General features: G+C 36.5%; 1 protein-coding gene across 5 annotated transcripts; it reads left to right on the top strand.

Annotated features, from left to right (window-relative positions):
* The first annotated feature begins 515 nt into the window (after nt 1–515).
* LOC136225456 (uncharacterized) lies at nt 516–18,436 on the top strand. Of its 5 annotated transcripts, none has more exons than XM_066013458.1 (25): nt 516–738; nt 839–978; nt 1,306–1,390; nt 1,857–1,910; nt 2,058–2,149; nt 2,262–2,365; nt 2,656–2,731; nt 7,704–8,157; nt 8,785–9,117; nt 10,201–10,404; nt 10,519–10,617; nt 10,711–10,783; nt 13,167–13,294; nt 13,414–13,708; nt 13,790–14,025; nt 14,105–14,229; nt 14,355–14,472; nt 14,948–15,003; nt 15,095–15,194; nt 15,274–15,463; nt 15,855–15,926; nt 16,005–16,105; nt 16,190–16,252; nt 17,644–17,764; nt 17,996–18,436. In XM_066013458.1, the coding sequence occupies exons 1-24, from the start codon at nt 682–684 to the stop codon at nt 17,749–17,751; spliced, it is 3,363 nt and encodes a 1,120-aa protein (XP_065869530.1). In that variant the 5' UTR covers nt 516–681; the 3' UTR covers nt 17,752–17,764; nt 17,996–18,436. The 5 variants fall into 5 exon arrangements, with proteins under 5 accessions (XP_065869530.1, XP_065869529.1, XP_065869532.1 ...); XM_066013457.1 differs by having other exon boundaries at nt 17,964–18,436; XM_066013460.1 differs by having other exon boundaries at nt 517–738; nt 10,225–10,404; nt 17,964–18,436.
* The last annotated feature ends 667 nt before the right edge of the window (nt 18,437–19,103 follow it).

The following is a 19,103-nucleotide window of genomic DNA, read 5'->3' as shown; positions in this document are numbered from 1 at the left end:
ACGTTAGGATTAATGGGGTGTTTGGTAGCTACTTTTCATGCTCATGTTTGCATTTTTACTTCAAAAATGAGGGTTTTAGGTGTTTGGTTTGTGACTTCCTTCTTGTCTTTTACTCTTGAAAAGTAGCTTTTTACAAAAGCAGGGAGAATCCATATTTTTTTGGAAAATCAGCATTTTCCAATAGCAAACAGCAGATAAAACAAACGTTTAATCTCCACTTCATGCGTTAGGACTAAATCTACGTTTAGTTTCCGCTTCGCTTGAAATGTTAGAGTTAAATTATGATCAAATAATGTAAACTTTTTTAGCATATTGTAGGAAAATATATATATATATATATATATATATTTTTTTTTTTTTGTTTTTTGAAAGGATAGGAAAATAGTTTTCTTTCATCAAATTCAAACTAGTATTTAATTAACATTAATTTAGCATTTTAATGCACAAAAAGAGATTAATAAAGTGGTAGACCGGGTCCCACTAGTGGGTCTCATCTTTCTTCAATAGCCAGACGGCAAAAATTCCTCCATATCGCATCACCGTCCATCTTCATCGAAACCCAAAACATTTTGATCATCTGCATCTTCATCTCCGAGTTGCTTAATATTCAATTCAAATTCAAAATCGAACAACAACAAGAAGAAGAAGCTGCAAAAGGACCTACCTGCTCTTCGATTCACCATGCTCTCTAAGTTCTTCCAAAAGAACACACAGCAACCCCCGTCTCCATCTGCTAAGGTGCTACTCGTTAAACTTTTTCTCAGTTTCAGTGGCATCTAATATCATTTCAATTCAATTCATGTTAAAGTGTTTTTGTTTTTTGAATTTCTAATTCAAGGTAGGGGAGGAAAATGACGCAAAGGGAATTTTAAGACCTAAAGACATAAATCCACGGGTTGATGTTCACTATGGAATACCTTCTTCTGCCTCCATTTTGGCTTTTGATCCCATCCAAAGCCTCTTGGCTGTTGGAACGATGTGAGTCAAATGCATTTTTGTTGTGCTCTTGTCTTGAACAGTTTTTATTCCTTAAATTTTAAATCTTAGCTAGCTAAATTATGATATGGATTGCGAGTGCTGGATAGTTCAGTTGTTGAAATCTGAGGATCGTGGAAGAATGAATCACTTCCATTGTGTGTAAACTAACATTGTCTACTTTGAGAATACAAGTGCAAGAAGAAGGTTAAATGAAAAGTAAATAGCAATGCTTTAGCAAAAGAGTGCACGAAATAACTCATCAATTTGAGTTTTTTTTAGGTGTTTTTGTTTTGTAGTCAAATTAAATTTCCTACATGCTTGCTGCAGGGATGGTAGGATAAAAGTGATCGGTGGTGATAATGTTGAAGGGCTTATTGTTTCTCCTAAGCAGTTGTCTTTTAAGAACTTGGAGGTTTGTGAATTGAAATGCATAAAGTAGTTGTTTTTCTTCTTCTAATCCCTTCTTTTCCCTCCTACACCATGCTGTTTTCTTTAGCAATATTGTGCTATGTAATGCATATGCTGCATTTTGTTTAAAAGCACCAATTGGACATGTCTGTAAGTAAATGATTACTCATGCACCATCTATTTTCTTTGTTTTCTTTTACTCACTGAGCCGTCTTTCTCCATCTACTTCCTTGTACATACTGATAATTTAGCCAAAACTTTGTAACTTGGTTATTTAAACCTGACAACGGGCTGTGATTTATTTGTTTGGATGATGAATTTTCTGATATTGACTCTTGTTAGACACTACGTGCTTATTTTGAGTGATGGAATAATTTGAATATGTATAAGCAAAGCTTCTTGATAGTTTATGTTCTTAATTTGGCACATATCAGATACATATATTGAGTTCTTTTTTGTTTCTTCTACAGTTCCTAATAAACCAAGGTTTTCTAGTCAGTATCACTTCTGAAAATGAGATTCAGGTATCAGTTTTCATGTCTTAATCTCATGTCTTTAGCAAGTGCATAAATTTTGTAGGCTTCTCCTTATTTTGAATCTCTTAATAATGTTTCTCATAATCCTCACTGGTGTATGTGATTGATATTTTAATTGGTCTGTTGATGTTACAGGTTTGGGATTTGGAGCAAAGGCAACTAACTTCCGTTTTACGATGGGAATCCAATATAACTGCATTCTCAGTCATTTGTGGCTCAAGTTACATGTATAATACTTAGGAATAAAATATGACAATGAAACCAATATATATAAAATACATCTAGAATTTTAGTACAGTTCAGTAGTTAAATTTGTTATTTTTTGTGTTATCATCATAGGTATGTCGGGGATGAGTTTGGGATGGTGTATGTGTTAAAGTATGATTTGGAAGGCGCAAAACTCATTCAACTTCCATACTATGTCCCAACAGATGCAATATCAGGTAACTGTTTGATTTTTGTGTTTTATGTATACCCATAGAGCTTTTCTCATTAAATTTTATTTTGACCTCACTTGAGTATCAATTTTGGAATTAGTTACTTTCTGGTGTAGGATTCAAAAAGTGGCATAATCAGTTATGATATGTGTACAATGAGGCATGATGTGGATTTTTGCCATAATTCGTGTTCACATTGGCATTTACAATTGTGCTTGTCGTAGTATGTTTAAAATTCATTTATTTTTCTGCTGTTGTGTATTAGTTACATTCCTAATGTGTGCTTAATTTTACAGAAGCATCTGGGACAGATTCTGCCGACAATCACTCTGTTGTTGGACTTCTCCCTCAACCTTCATCTCAAGGAAATAGGTTAGAATATATTTTCTTGAATGTTGTCACGTCTATTATGAATGTATTAATTCTTGATACCTTTGTGTTGCTTACGTTATTGGCTACTAACTTTCACCTATCTCATATTATAAATTACTGCATTTAAGGACTGTATTCTTCCTCTGGGTCAACATGTGAGTTTGGACACATGGTCAAGTCTGATAATCCGTGCCATTATCTAAGCAAATGTCATTGAGCTCTGTAATAAATGTAGAGTCTGCTAGAGTCTGCCCAAGTCAACTTACATCACCTAAGTGTGCTGCTTGTAGGGTAAAGTGTCCCCTAGCTGTGTGCATATATATATGTGTATGTAATGTTATATTAAAAATGTTGAAATACCAAAAACATAGACTACATGGTATCAGAGCCCTAAGGTTCTGTGGAAATTTGCTTGTTTGTTTTCTGGGTAGTATTTCCCAGGGTTGTGAAAATTTTGTTTTGGGTAGTTTTCCCAGGGTTAGTATTAGTGAAGAGCTTGGGTCTCTTGGTTATATTTTCTGGTACATCAGTTTATCTCACCACCCATCCCATTCCTCCTCTCCTCCTCCGATCGGCGCTCCTGCAAATTCCGGCCACCATCTGACCAGCGCGTGGGCCTCACGCGCCTCCGCCCTCGTTCACAGCAATCATCACGCGTGGAAGCGCGTGGCACCTCCTCCTCCGTTCCGATCTACTTCTCCAGCGTCGGAATATGAAGTCCGGCCATTCCTGGTGCTCGCCTGTGTCAGGGAAGTTATCTGAATCTGCCCCCTTCTATTCTTCAAATCTGTGTTGCGTAACTTTAGTTTTTAGGGTTTCTCTACTGCTCCAGTTTTAAAGTTATTAGTACTGCTGTTATTGTTAAAAAAAAAACAGTGAAAGAAAGAAAAAAAAAAAGAAACAAATTTCTTTCAAAAAAAAAAAAAAAAAAAAGAAGAAAATATATATCTTTTCATCTAGTTTGATGGCAGGAGGAATTGAAAAGGAAATTGTGACTGCATTTACGTTAGGGTCCTCCAAAATTAGGGATAGAAAATTAATCGGGGGCCAAGATTACGTCTGTAAGGATGGCGTCACAGTTTCTGGTACATTGTCTTCTGACACAATCGTCTTGGTAAGTAATGCTGGTCCAGGTTGCAGAAGTGGAGACAGTATTCTTCCTAGTGGCAACCGTCGCTCCCCTCGTACTTGTTATCACTGTGGGGGAGAAGGTCATGTTAAGAAAAATTGCTGGAAATTACATGGTAAACCGCCTCAATACTCGGGACAGAATGCTCCTAGGAGGTCTGCAAATACTGCAACTCACGGTGGCATCGTACCAACCCCTTCCTTTGTCACCATTTCTGCAGATGAGTATGCTCGGTTTCAGCAGCTTTCTGCAACTTATGGTGCAGCACAACCATCAACCTTCACCTCCGCTCTAGCTGATACAGGTAATCATGCTGCATGTTTATCCACCTCCTCTGGTAGTTGGGTTATTGACTCTGGTGCTACAGACCATATGACCGGCAACACAGGTATCCTTTCTTCTTTCCAACATGGGACCAATTTTCCATCTGTTATGTTAGCTAATGGCTCAAGTGCTTCTATAATTGGACAAGGAACAACTAACCCAACATCTACTCTTCCTTTATCATCTGTTTTATGTTTACCCCGTTTTCCTCTAAACTTATTATCTGTCAGCCAACTTACCAAGACTCTTAACTGTTGTGTTGTTTTTTATCCTACCCATTGTCTATTTCAGGATCTTGGGACGAAACAAATTATTGGTAGAGGGAACCTGGTGAATGGATTGTATGTCCTTGATTGAACTTATCAGCAGGTGCCAAGATCCATTGCCTGCACTAGCGCGTCTCTTTTACAACTTCATTGTCAATTTGGTCATCCGTCTTTACCAGTTTTGCTAAAATTATGTCCTAGTCTTTCGCGTGATTCTACTCTAGAATGTGAAGCTTGTCAGTTTGCTAAGCATCATAGAGTTTCGTATCCTCCGCGAATCAATAAACGTGTCGAGTCTCCCTTTTATTTGGTGCATACTGATGTATGGGGTCCGTGTCCTGTTGTGTCCAAACTTGGTTTCCGTTATTTTGTCACCTTTGTTGATGATTATTCTCGTGTTACTTGGCTTTATCCAATGAAATGTCGTTCAGAATTATTTACTATCTTTTGTAACTTTCGTGCTGAGATTCGCACACAATTTAACAAATCTATTTGTATTTTGCGAAGTGACAATGCTAAAGAATATGTATCTAATACATTCCAGTCATATCTTTCTCAACACGGTATTATTCATCAGACTTCTTGCATCGTTACCCCTCAGCAAAATGGCGTTGCTGAACGTAAGAACCGGCACTTATTAGAAGTTGCTCGTGCACTGTTGTTTCATATGCAGGTTCCTAAAGTTTTTTGGACAGATGTGGTGTCCACTGCCTGTTTTCTCATCAACCGTATGCCCTCTTCAGTCCTCAACGGTCAGATTCCATACTCCCTTCTTTTTCCCTCATCCTCTCTATTTCCACTCGCCCCACGTGTCTTTGGGTGTACTTGTTTTGTTCAAGACATGCGACCACAAGTCTCCAAACTTGATCCCAAATCACTCAAGTGTATCTTTGTAGGTTATTCTCGGACTAAAAAAGGGTATCGTTGCTACTCTCCTTCTTTGGGTCGTTATTTGGTGTGTGCTGATGTTACGTTTTTTGAAAGCACTTCTTTCTTTAGTCGTGAATCCATTCCCTCTGTTAATGTGTCAAGTCCTGTTGATGATGATTATCTTGTTTACACTGTGAGTGAGCAAGTGGTTTCTGCTCCTTCCCGCCCGATTATCCGTCACGTTTATTCTCGACGCACGCATCTCTCAAGTGTTACAGCTCCGCCTGATCTAGTTGCCAGTGTTCCCCCTCCTGCTCCGTCTCCAGATCCTTCCCCATCTTCAGATCCTAGTCTTGAACTTCCTATCGCTCTCCGCAAAGGTACCCGCCAATGCACTTACCCAATTTCTTCATTTGTATGTTATGATGCGTTATCACCCTCCTCCAAGTCTTTTGTAGCCTCTTTAGATTCTGTTGCTGTTCCTTCCTCTCTCTCTGAAGCACTGACTCATCCTGGCTGGCTTCAAGCAATGAAAGAAGAAATCCATGCCCTTGGGATCTTGTGTCTCTTCCATCTCAGAAGCGTGCTATTGGTTGCAAATGGGTGTTCACTGTCAAATTCAACCCCGATGGTTCTGTTGCTCGTTTGAAAGCTCGCTTGGTTGCAAAAGGTTATGCTCAGACTTATGGCATCGACTATTTAGAGACATTTTCCCCTGTTGCTAAACTCTCCTCCATCCGTTTGTTTGTTTCTTTGGCTGCTACGTACAACTGGCCACTTTATCAACTTGATGTCAAGAATGCATTTTTGAATGGTGATTTACGCGAGGAAGTTTATATGGAGCAACCACCTGGGTTTGTTGCTCAGGGGGAGTCCGGGAAAGTTTGCAAGTTACGAAGGTCCTTGTATGGTTTGAAGCAGTCTCCTCGTGCCTGGTTTGGACGATTCAGTGCTGCCGTACAAGAATTTGGTCTTCATCGGAGTGCCTATGATCATTCTGTGTTCTACTCATCATCTAGTTCTGGGTGCATTTTACTGGTAGTGTATGTTGATGATATTATAATTACTGGGAATGATGAGACTGGCATTACGAAACTGAAAGAATTTCTTGGCACTTGTTTTCAGACAAAGGACCTAGGACAATTGAAATATTTCTTGGGTATTGAAGTTTTTCGGAGCCGTAAAGGGATTTATCTCACCCAGAGAAAATATTGCCTAGATGTATTAAATGATGCTGGATTGATTGAGGCAAAGACGTGTGATGCACCTATGATACCAAATGGGAAGTTGAAGACTGACGATGGAGATTTACTTTCGAATCCTGAAAAGTATAGACGGATCGTTGGAAAATTGAACTATCTTACAATCACTCGTCCTGATATTTCCTTCGCAGTGAGTGTTGTAAGCCAATTCATGTCATCTCCTAGAACTTCACATTGGGATGCTGTCAGTCATATTCTGAGATATCTAAAAGGGACTCCGGGGCATGGTTTACTGTATCAAAATCATGGTCACCACACTGTAGAAGGTTTTACAGATGCAGATTATGCAGGAGATATTACAGATAGACGTTCTACTACGGGTTACTGTGTATTTGTCGGAGGCAATCTTGTATCCTGGAAAAGTAAAAAGTAGAGTGTGGTATCCAGATCGAGTGCAGAATCTGAATACAGGGCCATGGCACAAACTACATGTGAACTTGTGTGGCTACGCAATCTTCTTGGTGAGATTGGGTTTGGTCAGACAAAACCTATGAAGTTATGGTGTGACAATGAAGCAGATCTATATCGCCAACAATCCTGTATTCAATGAAAGGACAAAACACATAGAAGTCGACTGCCACTTTACTCGAGAAAAGCTAGAAGATGGCACAATCACAACTCAACATGTCAGAACGGGGAGCCAATTGGCAGATGTATTTACCAAAGCGTTACCAGGAAATCGGGTTAACTATATATGTAACAAGCTGGGCATGATTAATATCTATGCTCCAGCTTGAGGGGGAGTGTAATAAATCTAGAGTCTGCTAGAGTCTGCCCAAGTCAACTTACAGCACCTAAGTGTGCTGCTTGTAGGGTAAAGTGTCCCCTAGCTGTGTGCATATATATATGTGTATGTAATGTTATATTAAAAATGTTGAAATACCAAAAACATAGACTACAAGCTCTATAAATTGATATTTAGGATACACACGTGTGCATGTCTTAAGAATGTCTTAGAGTGTATTTCTCTCTATGCTTGTGTCTCTGCGTGTTCATTTTAAGTATTTTTTCATGAACGGATGTGCCTAAAAATGTGAAATCTTAATTGATAATACAGATTAGGGAAATTTTCTTAATGTTTATGTTCTTCTTGATGCGATTTAATGAATGCATTCTTTCAGGCTATTAATTGCATACAATGATGGATTGATCGTTCTCTGGGATGTTACTGAAGATAAAGTCATTCTAACTAAAGGCAACAAAGATCTTCAATTGAAGACTAAAACCATGGCTGATTTTCACAAAGGAATGGGCCATGGGCTTTCTGATAATATATCAGAATATGAACATGTAGAAAAAGAAATAAGCGCTCTGTGTTGGACATCAATGAGTGGATCAGTTCTTGCTGTTGGTTATGTTGATGGAGATATAATGTTGTGGAACCTATCAACTGCTGCTGCTGATGAGAAATCTGAAAAATCATCAAGTGATGTTGTTAAGTTGCAATTATCAACGGACGAAAGAAGACTTCCTGTTATTGTTTTGCATTGGTCTTCTGACAGTTCGCATAATGATTGTGGTGGTCAACTCTTTGTCTATGGCGGAGACGCAATTGGGTCTGAAGAAGTTCTAACGGTAGGTTTTCCAACTTACATTAGGTTCCTTTGCTATCATAAGTTTCATATGTCAATATCATTTGGGGTAAAGGCTATGCTTACTTTGTTTTTAACAAAGTAAGCCTTACTTTGTGTGTTTTCACCATTGGATTAATTTTCTAATCCATCATACAATGATGAAAACACACCAAGTAATGGTACTTTGTCAAAAACAAAGTAATTATAGAAGGCACCTATCATTTGGTATCTTAATCTTAAGATGAGTCTTTGGTTGAGCGTCCATAAGGGAATAACACCGCAGAGTGTAGTTTATCTGAAATTGCACCTGACATAGAAGGAAGGGCAGCCATGCATCATGAAAAAATACTGTTTACTCAGAAGATACACAAGGTTTTTCTGGACTAAGCTCACATTCTAACGCATTTGCATGTCACCAAAAATTTATTACAAATTCAGTTCTCTGTATCCATTTTGTATTTATTCAGTTCAATATTGATGATGCGTGTTCATAATCTTCTATTGTTTCAAGATGTTGAGCCTCACATGAGTTTGTTTTAAATCCCACAACATACCAATTTTTTTGTTTTATTTTTCAATATTTTCAGCCTTGATAGCATTTCCCATAAATCTAGTTGCTGTTTTGCAGATTTTGAGCATTGATTGGTCTTCGGGGTTAGGAGCTCTTAAGAGCACTGGGCGTATAGATCTTACTCTTAATGGTTCTTTTGCTGATATGGTTGTACTATCAAGTCATTGTGGGAGCAACACTAAAGGCGCTTTGGTACTGACAAACCCAGGACAGCTACACTTTTATGATGATGCTTGCTTTGCCTCCTTAATGTCTGAGCAGCACAAACAACAAAATTTTGTTTCTTCTATGCAATATCCTATGCTCATACCAGTTGTTGAACCGTACATGATTGTGGGAAAGCTGGGTTTGGTGCATAAAGATGGGAAGTTCTCAAAGGCACTCTCTAAGGTAAGTTGTAGTTAACGTGTATAATTGACATGAATAGATTCAGCTGTCTGAATTAGTTCTTTTTCCTTTAACAAGTCTGCAATTAGAATGGGTAGCTCAAAAGGAAAAGTTTGGGAAAATTAAAAACTTTAAATGTCTCATGTCAAGAATAAGAATGAACAACACCTTTCATAGTCCTGAAAGAAATGCTTTATTCTGTATTGAACTACCAAGGTGGTGCTTCTCTGCAACACGAATGTGTCTGATGCTCAAACCTCTAACAATGTGTTTTCATCTTCAAAAGAAAATAAGACGTTTCTCCAACTTGTTGTGTCATTCTTGCCTTTTGTTAAGGAAAAAAGCTGAAAATTAATTTCAGAGCAACTTTTTGAGATTGCCAAGCTTAATTTCCTCCCTTATTGTCCTATACATCTTTCCCAAGAATCATTTTCCTGCACCACTTTACCGATGAGCCAATGGTTTCCCTGTGTTGGCTTGTAGTTGGGGTGGCAATTTGTGACAGTATCGCTCACAATGGGGGTCTGGGTTTTGATATAACGGGGTTCAGGTTGTAAACGGGTTCACCCACTTATGATGCAATAATAAATTAAACAGATCGTAAATGGATTCACTCGTATAAGCCGTTTTGATAAGATAACCCATTTATCAAAATACTACAAAATTTCCCTTTTTTTTAATGGGCTATATAGATAAATTATGATTGTCTAAATTTCAAAATAAAACTATGAGAATATAATTCATAGTATTACTTTATACCTAAATTAAAATGATATAAAAATATTTTATATACTATTATTATTTCATAAATATTTGTATTTTGTGTCAATAAATGAATTGACAAGTAAAATGTGTATTTAGCATCAAATTTGTCATTCAGTCATTGTTACATGATGATTATGCACATTGTGTTTGTATCATGTCTAATCATGTAATTCATTAATTATGTCGTGTTCAGATCGTGTCAACTATAGACACGACACAACAACAAGAATTGTCACCCTAGCTTGTTGCACTGAAAATGATTATCATCTACTTCCACATATTTAGTAATGCTGTTTATTTACGATCTATTTTTTTTTATAGAAAATTTTATCTGTGAAAGTTCAGGTGGTACATGCACAAAGAACTATGAATTGGCCTTTGACTGGTGGGATTCCGTGCCAACCCCTTGATGCAGAAAATTGTGAGGTTGAAAGAGTATATATAGCAGGTTACCAAGATGGATCTGTTAGAATATGGGATGCCACATGTCCAACCTTTTCACTTGTATATGTCATTGAACCTGAGGTTAGTGTTAATATAATTCTGTAATTCCATGTTTTGATAGCTCTGCAATTCTATTGTTTTGCAATGACATTAATCAAGAACTGATTTTTTTTTTCTTTTTTAAATTATAAATAGGTGAAAGGTATTGATATTGTTGATGCAGGTGCACCTGTATCTGCTTTGGAATTTTGCTCATTCACTTTAAGTTTAGCTATCGGCAATGAAATTGGTATGGTAAGAGTTGAATGTTTTTCTGAGTTCCTTGTTTTGTGATTACCCAGATTTGACCATGTAGTGATTGTACTTTTTCATTGTGAGTTTATGTAGGTTCGGCTGTGTAAGCTAGTGGGAAGTAAAACTGAAATGAGTTTGACATTTGTCAAAGAAACTGAAAAAGAAGGTATCACTTTATAAATATTGCTAATGAATTTCTTTTTGTATTTCATGTGAATCTCTGTTCCCAAATTTACTAGTTGAGAGGTTGGAATTTCAGCAGTCAGTTGGGGAAAAGAAATTTGGATACTTGAGAAGATTTAATACTCTTGTCCAGAGAGCTCTACATAGTTTTTTTGTTTTTTTTTGAACTAGAGAGCTCTAACTAGTTAAATTAACAATGAAGGAGCTTGCTTACCAAGTTCAGATACCAGGTTGCTGGAGTACTCTCTTTGTGTATAAGTGACTGTTGAACGTTATGTTCCCAAGCCACGGATCTTGACACAGGGCGATTAACGGAAAAGTCTAGCTCTAATTCTTCCTTTTCTCCTTACTATTTCTTGATTGACCTATCTTGAATAATTCTCAGCTCGTTAAAGGGAGACTGAAACCTTGGAGCTCATTAGGAGAGAGCTCCAATCTCTAGAACAACAATAAAATTCAACACAAATTCTACATATCATTTTATTGCTTGTATTGTCCTTATAGAACAAGTGCATTACAAAATAGGAAGTAAACCTAAATAAGAATCTTAATAAAATAATTAACTAATTAATCTTGTAAGTAACTAATGTAGAAATAATCTCTTTCAAAAAAAAACAAAAAAAAACTAATGTAGAAATAAGAGATAACTAATAAATGAAGTGGACCCTACTTGGTCCCTAATTAGCGCATCTAGCTATGTCTCCTATGTTAGTAGTTTTATTTCTATAGGAGACATGGCTAGATGCGTTAATTAGAGGCCAAGTAGGGTCCACTTCATTTATTAGTTATCTCTTATTTCCACATTGGTTTAGTTAATTACAAGATTGATTAGTTAATTATTTTATTAAGATTCTTATTTAGGTTTAATTCCTATTTTGTAATGCACTTGTTCTATTTAAAGGACAATACAAGCAATCAAAGGATAAGCAGAATATGTGTTGGATTTTATTGTTGTTGTAGAGATTGGAGCTCTCTCTTAACATGGCCCAAGGTTTCAGTCTCCCTTTAAAGAGTTGAGAGTTATCCAAGATAAGCCAATCAAGAAATAATAACAAGGAGAAAAGGAAGCAATTACAGCTAGACTTTTTAGTTAATCGCCCTGTGACAAGATCCGTGGATAGGGAATATAACATTGAATTTCTGGGACCCATCACATACAACAGCGACATTGAAAATCACTTTATGGTCTGCGATATTATAGTCACAAACCTTAAAACAATGATATTATCCAGTTATCTACGACAACCATTCAGTGCACTTGAAGCTGCCTTAGAAGAATACAGTCAGCTGACAAGCTCTTTTACCATAATATCAGGGAGAATTCATAGCTTGTGGAAGCAAGAAGTCCTTGAGTTGTTTTACGAGTATCTCTACCGGGAAGAGTTCCTTGTGTTAAAAAGGATCAAAACCTCTTTACCTGTTTTCTTTTCACTTGTCAGATCCATCATATGGCTTAGTTAATACGAAACTATAGAAAAAGTTGCCATTGCCACTCTGTGCCCCAACAAAGGAAAAACATGAAAAGTTTTTGGCAATTTAGGTGTTGGTTTTTGCTAAGATAGTTCTGGTGGTTTGATTCTGAATGTTTAAGGGGAGCACGTGCCTGTGTGGGTTTTCCTTTTTATATTTCTGCTTTTCAAGTTTTTTTTTTTGTGAACTGGTAGGCTGATCTTCCAACAAACTATGTGCTGTAAAATAATAGAAAGGAAACCAAACAAGAACTCAAATGATAGGAACAATGATTCTATTGGTTTAAGCCCCCTCAAAGTGAGCAAGGCAACTCTGGAAACAAACAACCCAATACAAACAAAGTAAAACAAAGATAAAAATTGGATCTGAAATGCTTTCCAGACCCACCAGGAATTACTTGAATTCCCTTTCTTCTAAGGAGATGCAGAGCCTAACATAAAGCGAATACAAAATTACTCTCTCTAGTACTAAATAACCAGCTATATGTACTACCTCAACAATACCCCCTGTCTCCTAATGGGAAAAACTGCCTAACAACTCCATCAAGCTGTGTTTTTCCTACTCTCCTTTCTCCTTTATTTTGCCTTATGTATACCCTCAAGACTCTAGGTCCATTATCAGAATTATCTTAGGCCTGCCCCTTATTCTGTAATTCTCTATCACATCTCAGCAGGGATTGTGGTTGAGCACATGATTTTGAGGATATTTGCTATTTTCCAAGACAAGAAGTTGGTATAATAACAACTAAAATACTTCAATTTCTACTTATGCTAGAAAAGTTGTTTTACCTTGGTTTTCTTTGTTAGTGACAATTATTAGGTCTCTCATGATATGTTCACCAATCATCATGACAATTTTGCTTTTCCAGAATTAATCACAAGCTGTTAACTCTGCAGTCCACACTTTGCACCAAGGAGATGGACCTCAGTGCACTGCTATTTTTTCTTTCTTCACATCTCCTATAAGCACATTAAAATTTGCAAACTTTGGAACCAGACTTGCTGTGGGATTTCATTGTGGCAAGGTAGGAAACATCTGCATACTTTTCACTCACTTTTCCTTAGGTTTTGTTCAATTATTATCTGGTTTGCTGAATTCTTGACAAAATGAATTAAAAAACTGACATATAAACTTGATATTCAGGTGGCAATGCTTGATTTAAGTACGTTGTCAGTGTTATTTGTCACAGACAGCCTCTCAAATCCTGGCACACCTGTCAAGTTTATGGCTTTGAAATCATTATCAGATAGTATCAGCTTAAGGAGTAATCCAGAGGACATTGAATCAAAAGTCAAGGTGGATCATCCAAAATCAGAAGTTTTAATTATGACTAAGGATGCACATATTTTTTCTATAGATGATAGCACTGGGAGTGTAGTCTGCTCTCAATCATTACAACATCAAAAGGAGTTGACTGTAGTTTCTGTGCATCTCATAGGTGAGTAAGTTCAGCAGCTAGAGAATATTTTCTTTGCTGTCTTTAAGCAGTATGGTTTTCTTAGAAACTCATTCTATGCAGAAGTTGAGAACTCAATTTTTGAAGTGTCAAATCACTCATCTGAAACTACTAAAAAGAATGAAACTAAAAGCGTACCTCACCAAGGTGTCACTGACTCGTCGGGAAATACTCCACCTAAAGTTGACTCTGAAATCTCTGCTCAGACCACCTACCCCAGGCAGAGAGCAGAGAATTTGCTTCTTCTGCTCTGTTGTGAGGATGCATTGCACTTGTACTCCTTTAAGTCTTTGAAAGAGGTAATTTTGTCTTATGAACTTGGAAGTTTGATCATTTATTTATCTCCTATTCCAAGTGAGGGAAAATTTCTTATTTTAGGGCGATAGAAATCCTATTCAAAAAGTCAATCTTTTGAAACAATGTTGTTGGAGTGCTACCTTCAAGAAGGACAATAAAGAGTGTGGGCTTATTGTCCTGTATCAGACTGGACTAATTGAAATAAGGTAAAGTGGTTATTAGCTTATGTCTTGCCTATTATAGGCAGTGATTCATTTAAATTATTCTTGCTGGTAGTACATTAAAATCTTAAGCAACCGTTTTTTGGTGGAACTGAAATAGTATTTTGCAGGTCTTTGTCAAATTTTGAAGTGGTGGGAGAAACCTCTCTAATGTCAATTTTGAGATGGAACTTTAAGACTAACATGGAAAGGACAATATGTTCATGTGATGCTGCAGAGATTATGCTGGTCCGTCTTTTCTTCTTTCATCTTTGAAATGGGCCTGTTCATACAGGGTTCAAGGTTGTTATATTTATAAGTAGTAATAAAACTTAAACGTTAATGACCATATGATAAACATGTAAGCTCTCAAGATAATTCAAATGGCTCATGATGGATGATGTAAATGGGATAACTTTATGCTTGTTTAATTATGTCTCGGAATCTCTTGGAAAACATGTATTTTCTTGTCTCTAAAGCATGTCAGGGGCTGTTAATATTTAATTGCATTTTTGTATTTTTGAGTTTTGGTTGGTACTGATATCCATTTCTACATATTGGTGCTATATATGCATAGTTGTCCCCGTTGACTTACCATGTTTTTTTGTATTGCTAAACCCAGTCTCTAGTCTTAACTATATCCATATGAAAGCATAAGGAAAATTGATAATACCAGCCTGTAATGAAATAAGCTAAACTTATTGGCTGAAATGTTGTATTATAGGTAAATGCCTGTGAATTTGCTTCTGTTTCTCTTATGGCCTACGATGATAACTTCAGGTCAGTATGCTGTCTTTCTAGTCAAAATATAATCCTGGGAGTTAACTATGTAAAAGAGAATGCTTCTAATAGAATTCTTTGCTAATACTAGGAATCCAGACTCGTTGCCTTGCCTTCACGACAAAGTCCTTGCAGCTGCTGCAGATGCCACTATCATTTTGTCTCCTGCTGAGAGGAAGACACAGGTTGAAGTAAATATTTTGGGCTTTCATCTCTTTATTTCTTTCTTGTGAAGCGAGTCTAAATTTTTCTTGGTCTGTATGGCAACAGGGTGCTGTCTCTGGGATTTTAGGTGGTTTCATGAAGGGCCTCCACAAGGGTCAGGTGGAGCAAAGTGTGGATATTCCTGATGTTTCCAACAATAAATACCCACATTTAGAAAGCGTGTTTTCCAACCCCCCATACTTGAAACCTTCTCCAGACACCCCAAATAGCGAAAATGTTTTGGAGCTAAATATAGGTTATCTATCTCCTGTTTTCAGGATAAAGGTGCAGTTTAGCTCTTGATTTGGCTCTAAAATCACTTTGCCCAAAATGAAATTTGGATATCAATTCAGTCTACAGCGTGACATTTTTTGTTAACTTAGTCCAAAAGTGACATGAATCAGCATATGGTTCGAGTTCTTTGTACACGTGTCAATTTCTAATGTTAATATGTCATTTTGGACTGATTTGACAAATAAAAAAGGCCAAGTAGGACTAAATTGATACCCATAGTTCATTTTGGGCAAGCTCATCTTGTGTGGCAAGTTGAAGAGCTTGATTGACCCTTTATCTCCTGTTCTCGACCATCTTCTTTTGTTGCCATCTTTTTAGTTTTTATTTTCTTCTTACTGGCGTGTTTGTTGCAGATGACCTTCATATTGATGAACCTCTCATTATTTCACCTCTACCAGGGACGACGGTTCAGAAAGACATGAAAGGTTTTCAAAATACTCCTTGTTTTCCACAAGTTCTGTTAAATCTGAATGTGCTTAAATGACCTTGGTAATTCTCTCCAGATAAAGGAAGGGAAAGGGAAAGATTATTTGAGGGCGGAAGTTCTGATGCAACACCTAAACCTAGAACAGCTGAAGAAATTAAGGCAAAATACAGGAAGGAGGTAAAATATAATATGAATGAATGATAATAAATGCAGTACATTTCTGGGCTTATATATTTCTGACATGGTGGTCTGCTGTACCAGGATCCTGCTGCTGCAGCTGCACGTGCAAAGGAGAAGCTTGCGGAACGAGGGGAAAAACTCTCGGTATGCTTTCTTTTGGTTTCTTTTAGTATATTTTCTGGAAAACTTTTTCATTTGTGGATTATGAAACTCGTGCATTTTGAAATAATGCTACTGTTTTGTTACGTCAAAATTTTGGCAGACAAATTTACATGTACGATATTTTTTTGGAATTATCTGTTTATGGTCTCAACCCACATTACCCCTAAACCTGATATGATGATATCCATGAAATGTTTGATTAGGGTTCCACCTTGATAATGATTGTGATCTAGACATGATTGAATCATATTGTTTACGGGTGAATGGGCCCTCAACTTTGACCTTACTTTCTTTATGGGCCCTAATTTCAAAACCGGATTTTGTCCCTCAACTTTGCCCTTTACTAACATGAAAGTCCCTTATGAAAGTAAACGACCTTACAATGACCGCTGATGATCTTAAAATGGAAAAGTTCAAAAATTAAAGTTTTTAAAACCACATTTCCCATGGAACCACGTTTTCAATTTTCCAAAATCACGAGCTTTTGAGCGCTCTCTCTCTCTAAGCAGCCACTTTTATCTCTCACCAAACAACACCTAAATGACCTCAAAATAAAAAATTTCAATAATTAAAGTTTCTTAGAATATCACTTCTATCAAAACTACAATGGAGAGTTAGTTGCTATTGGATGCTCAAAGGTTAGAAGACTTTTTGTTGGTAAAGAGCAAAGTTCAGGGCAGTTATGTTCGGTTTTGAAGTTCAGGGGCCATAAAGAAAGACTAAAGTTGAGGGGCCATGGGTGTAATTTACCCTTTTGTTTAAATAAAAAATCGAATTCTTTGGAAATTAAATCAACTACAGTTACTCTTTGTTCAATTTCTTAATGAGGTATAATGAAGGACTTAGAATTTATGTCGCTGACACGACTTGATTTCACGATTTTATATGATGGCAATTGCTCAGCTCGCTGAAGATTAGGTATCATTTTGTTGCCATTTGGTCCTCTTTTTGTTGTTACTCCGAATGGTAGATATAAAGTGTTTGCTTAGGATTGAGAAACCATTGCTTACAGCTATTTTGAAAGGAAAATTAGTTAAAATGTACCAGCAATAGCAAAAGTTGAACCAAAGAGGCCGGTTTACAAATGAATGAAATTAGTGAGTTGAGGGCCAGGCCAAGTAGATTTTTTTTTTAGTATATTTTCTCGAAGCTTTTTGCGAGAAAAATCAGCGAGAAAAATCAGCTAATATCTACCGGGCTACCCAACAACAACAATGACAAATATAAAGAGTAAACAACAACAGCTGAATGAAATCACCACCACCAGAATCTTCATCATCTTGATTTGCTTTACATGTACATCTGTGAATTTGATAAAATCTTTCAATCAAGTTATTTAACTTTAGCGGTTTCCTTTTCTTTGTTCACACCAGAGGCTTAGCGACCGTACTGAAGAGCTGCAAAGCGGGGCTCAAGACTTTGCATCAATGGCAAAAGAACTTGCTAAACAAATGGAGAAACGAAAATGGTGGAACATATGATACTTCTATTCCTGTAAGTTCTGCTTTGATTCATTCATTCACATAACCATTCTATTTTACTGGGTGCAATGTCTGTATGTATGTATATCCATATGAATCTATGATGTCTTCTGATGGTCACTCACACAAAGTTCATATATTTGTTTTAACTTATATTAATGAGTATATTATATTGTTGTGTTTATACTTTGTGTATATTTTGATTTGTTAAGGTCCAAGGAACTGATCAAATATATATATTCAGCTGCATCATGATGGTAATCAGTGGCGTAAACATAACCAAATACTGGACAAAAACTTAGCAAAGAAAACATATATTTTGGGCAGATTAAGAATCAGCGACGGAACTCCGTCGTCAATTTCCTCTCTGATGTCAAATTTGTCTCAAAATCTACGGACTGCATTTTATAGTTCAGCAACGGAAATTCCCTAGTAAAAGTAGTTTTTGTTATTTTCTTCACGGATTCAGGAGCAGACGGACTCTTCGTGACCCCTGTAGTTCCATCCTGGTAATGTCATCAAATGAAAAAACACATGTTTGAGTGTGGAACTTACAATTAACATATTTGAATATAGATATTACTTGCCTGAAAATTTTATATGAAAGGATCGGAGTTCGTTTCTTTCGTTAACGGTTTTGTATAAACAGTACAAGAATTGTTATATATATATATATATATATATATAAAGCATTTTGAGGCTCTTATTTTATTATGAGATAATTATATCGTCAATTAAGAGAATTCTTTGTAATTGAGAGTTTAAACGTTGTCTTTATGATTCTCGTTATTTTCACTTCACCTATGCATTTTGTTATTATTCATTAATAACAAATCAAAGATACATGTATAATGTGACAAAAAGAATTAAAAAAAAAGGTTTAACATACAAGGAATTGATCGACCTCTTGAATTTACGAAGTGTTTTGTTAGTTTAATGAATTTACTTAAAGTAATACGATTAACCCTCCTAAGTCTATGTGGTAGAGCAAGAGAGGATTTGGATAAATTATAATGTATATCACTTTAAACAAGTTTAGAAAGTCAATACATCATTATAAATAAGTTTATGGTGTTAATATATCATTTTAAACAAATTTAGGTGGTTGATATGTTATTTTAAGTAAGTTTAGGAGGCTAATAAGACACTTTGTGGATTCACTGGGGGGGCTAATTACAAATCTAGCCTAACTAAAAGGGTCCATTTACATATCTAATCCACTTTGCTTCCATCTCACCAAATTAGACATTTTCATCCAATTTGGATAAGAATACCCTTATTTCAGTTCACATTCTTCCTTAGACTATCAACGTCTTCTTCACCATCCCAAATCGATGAAAAGACGGTGGTTT

This window comes from Euphorbia lathyris, chromosome 4 (genome assembly GCF_963576675.1).
Source record: "Euphorbia lathyris chromosome 4, ddEupLath1.1, whole genome shotgun sequence".
Lineage (NCBI taxonomy): Eukaryota > Viridiplantae > Streptophyta > Magnoliopsida > Malpighiales > Euphorbiaceae > Euphorbia > Euphorbia lathyris.
This window is presented reverse-complemented; position numbering and strand designations above follow the sequence as displayed.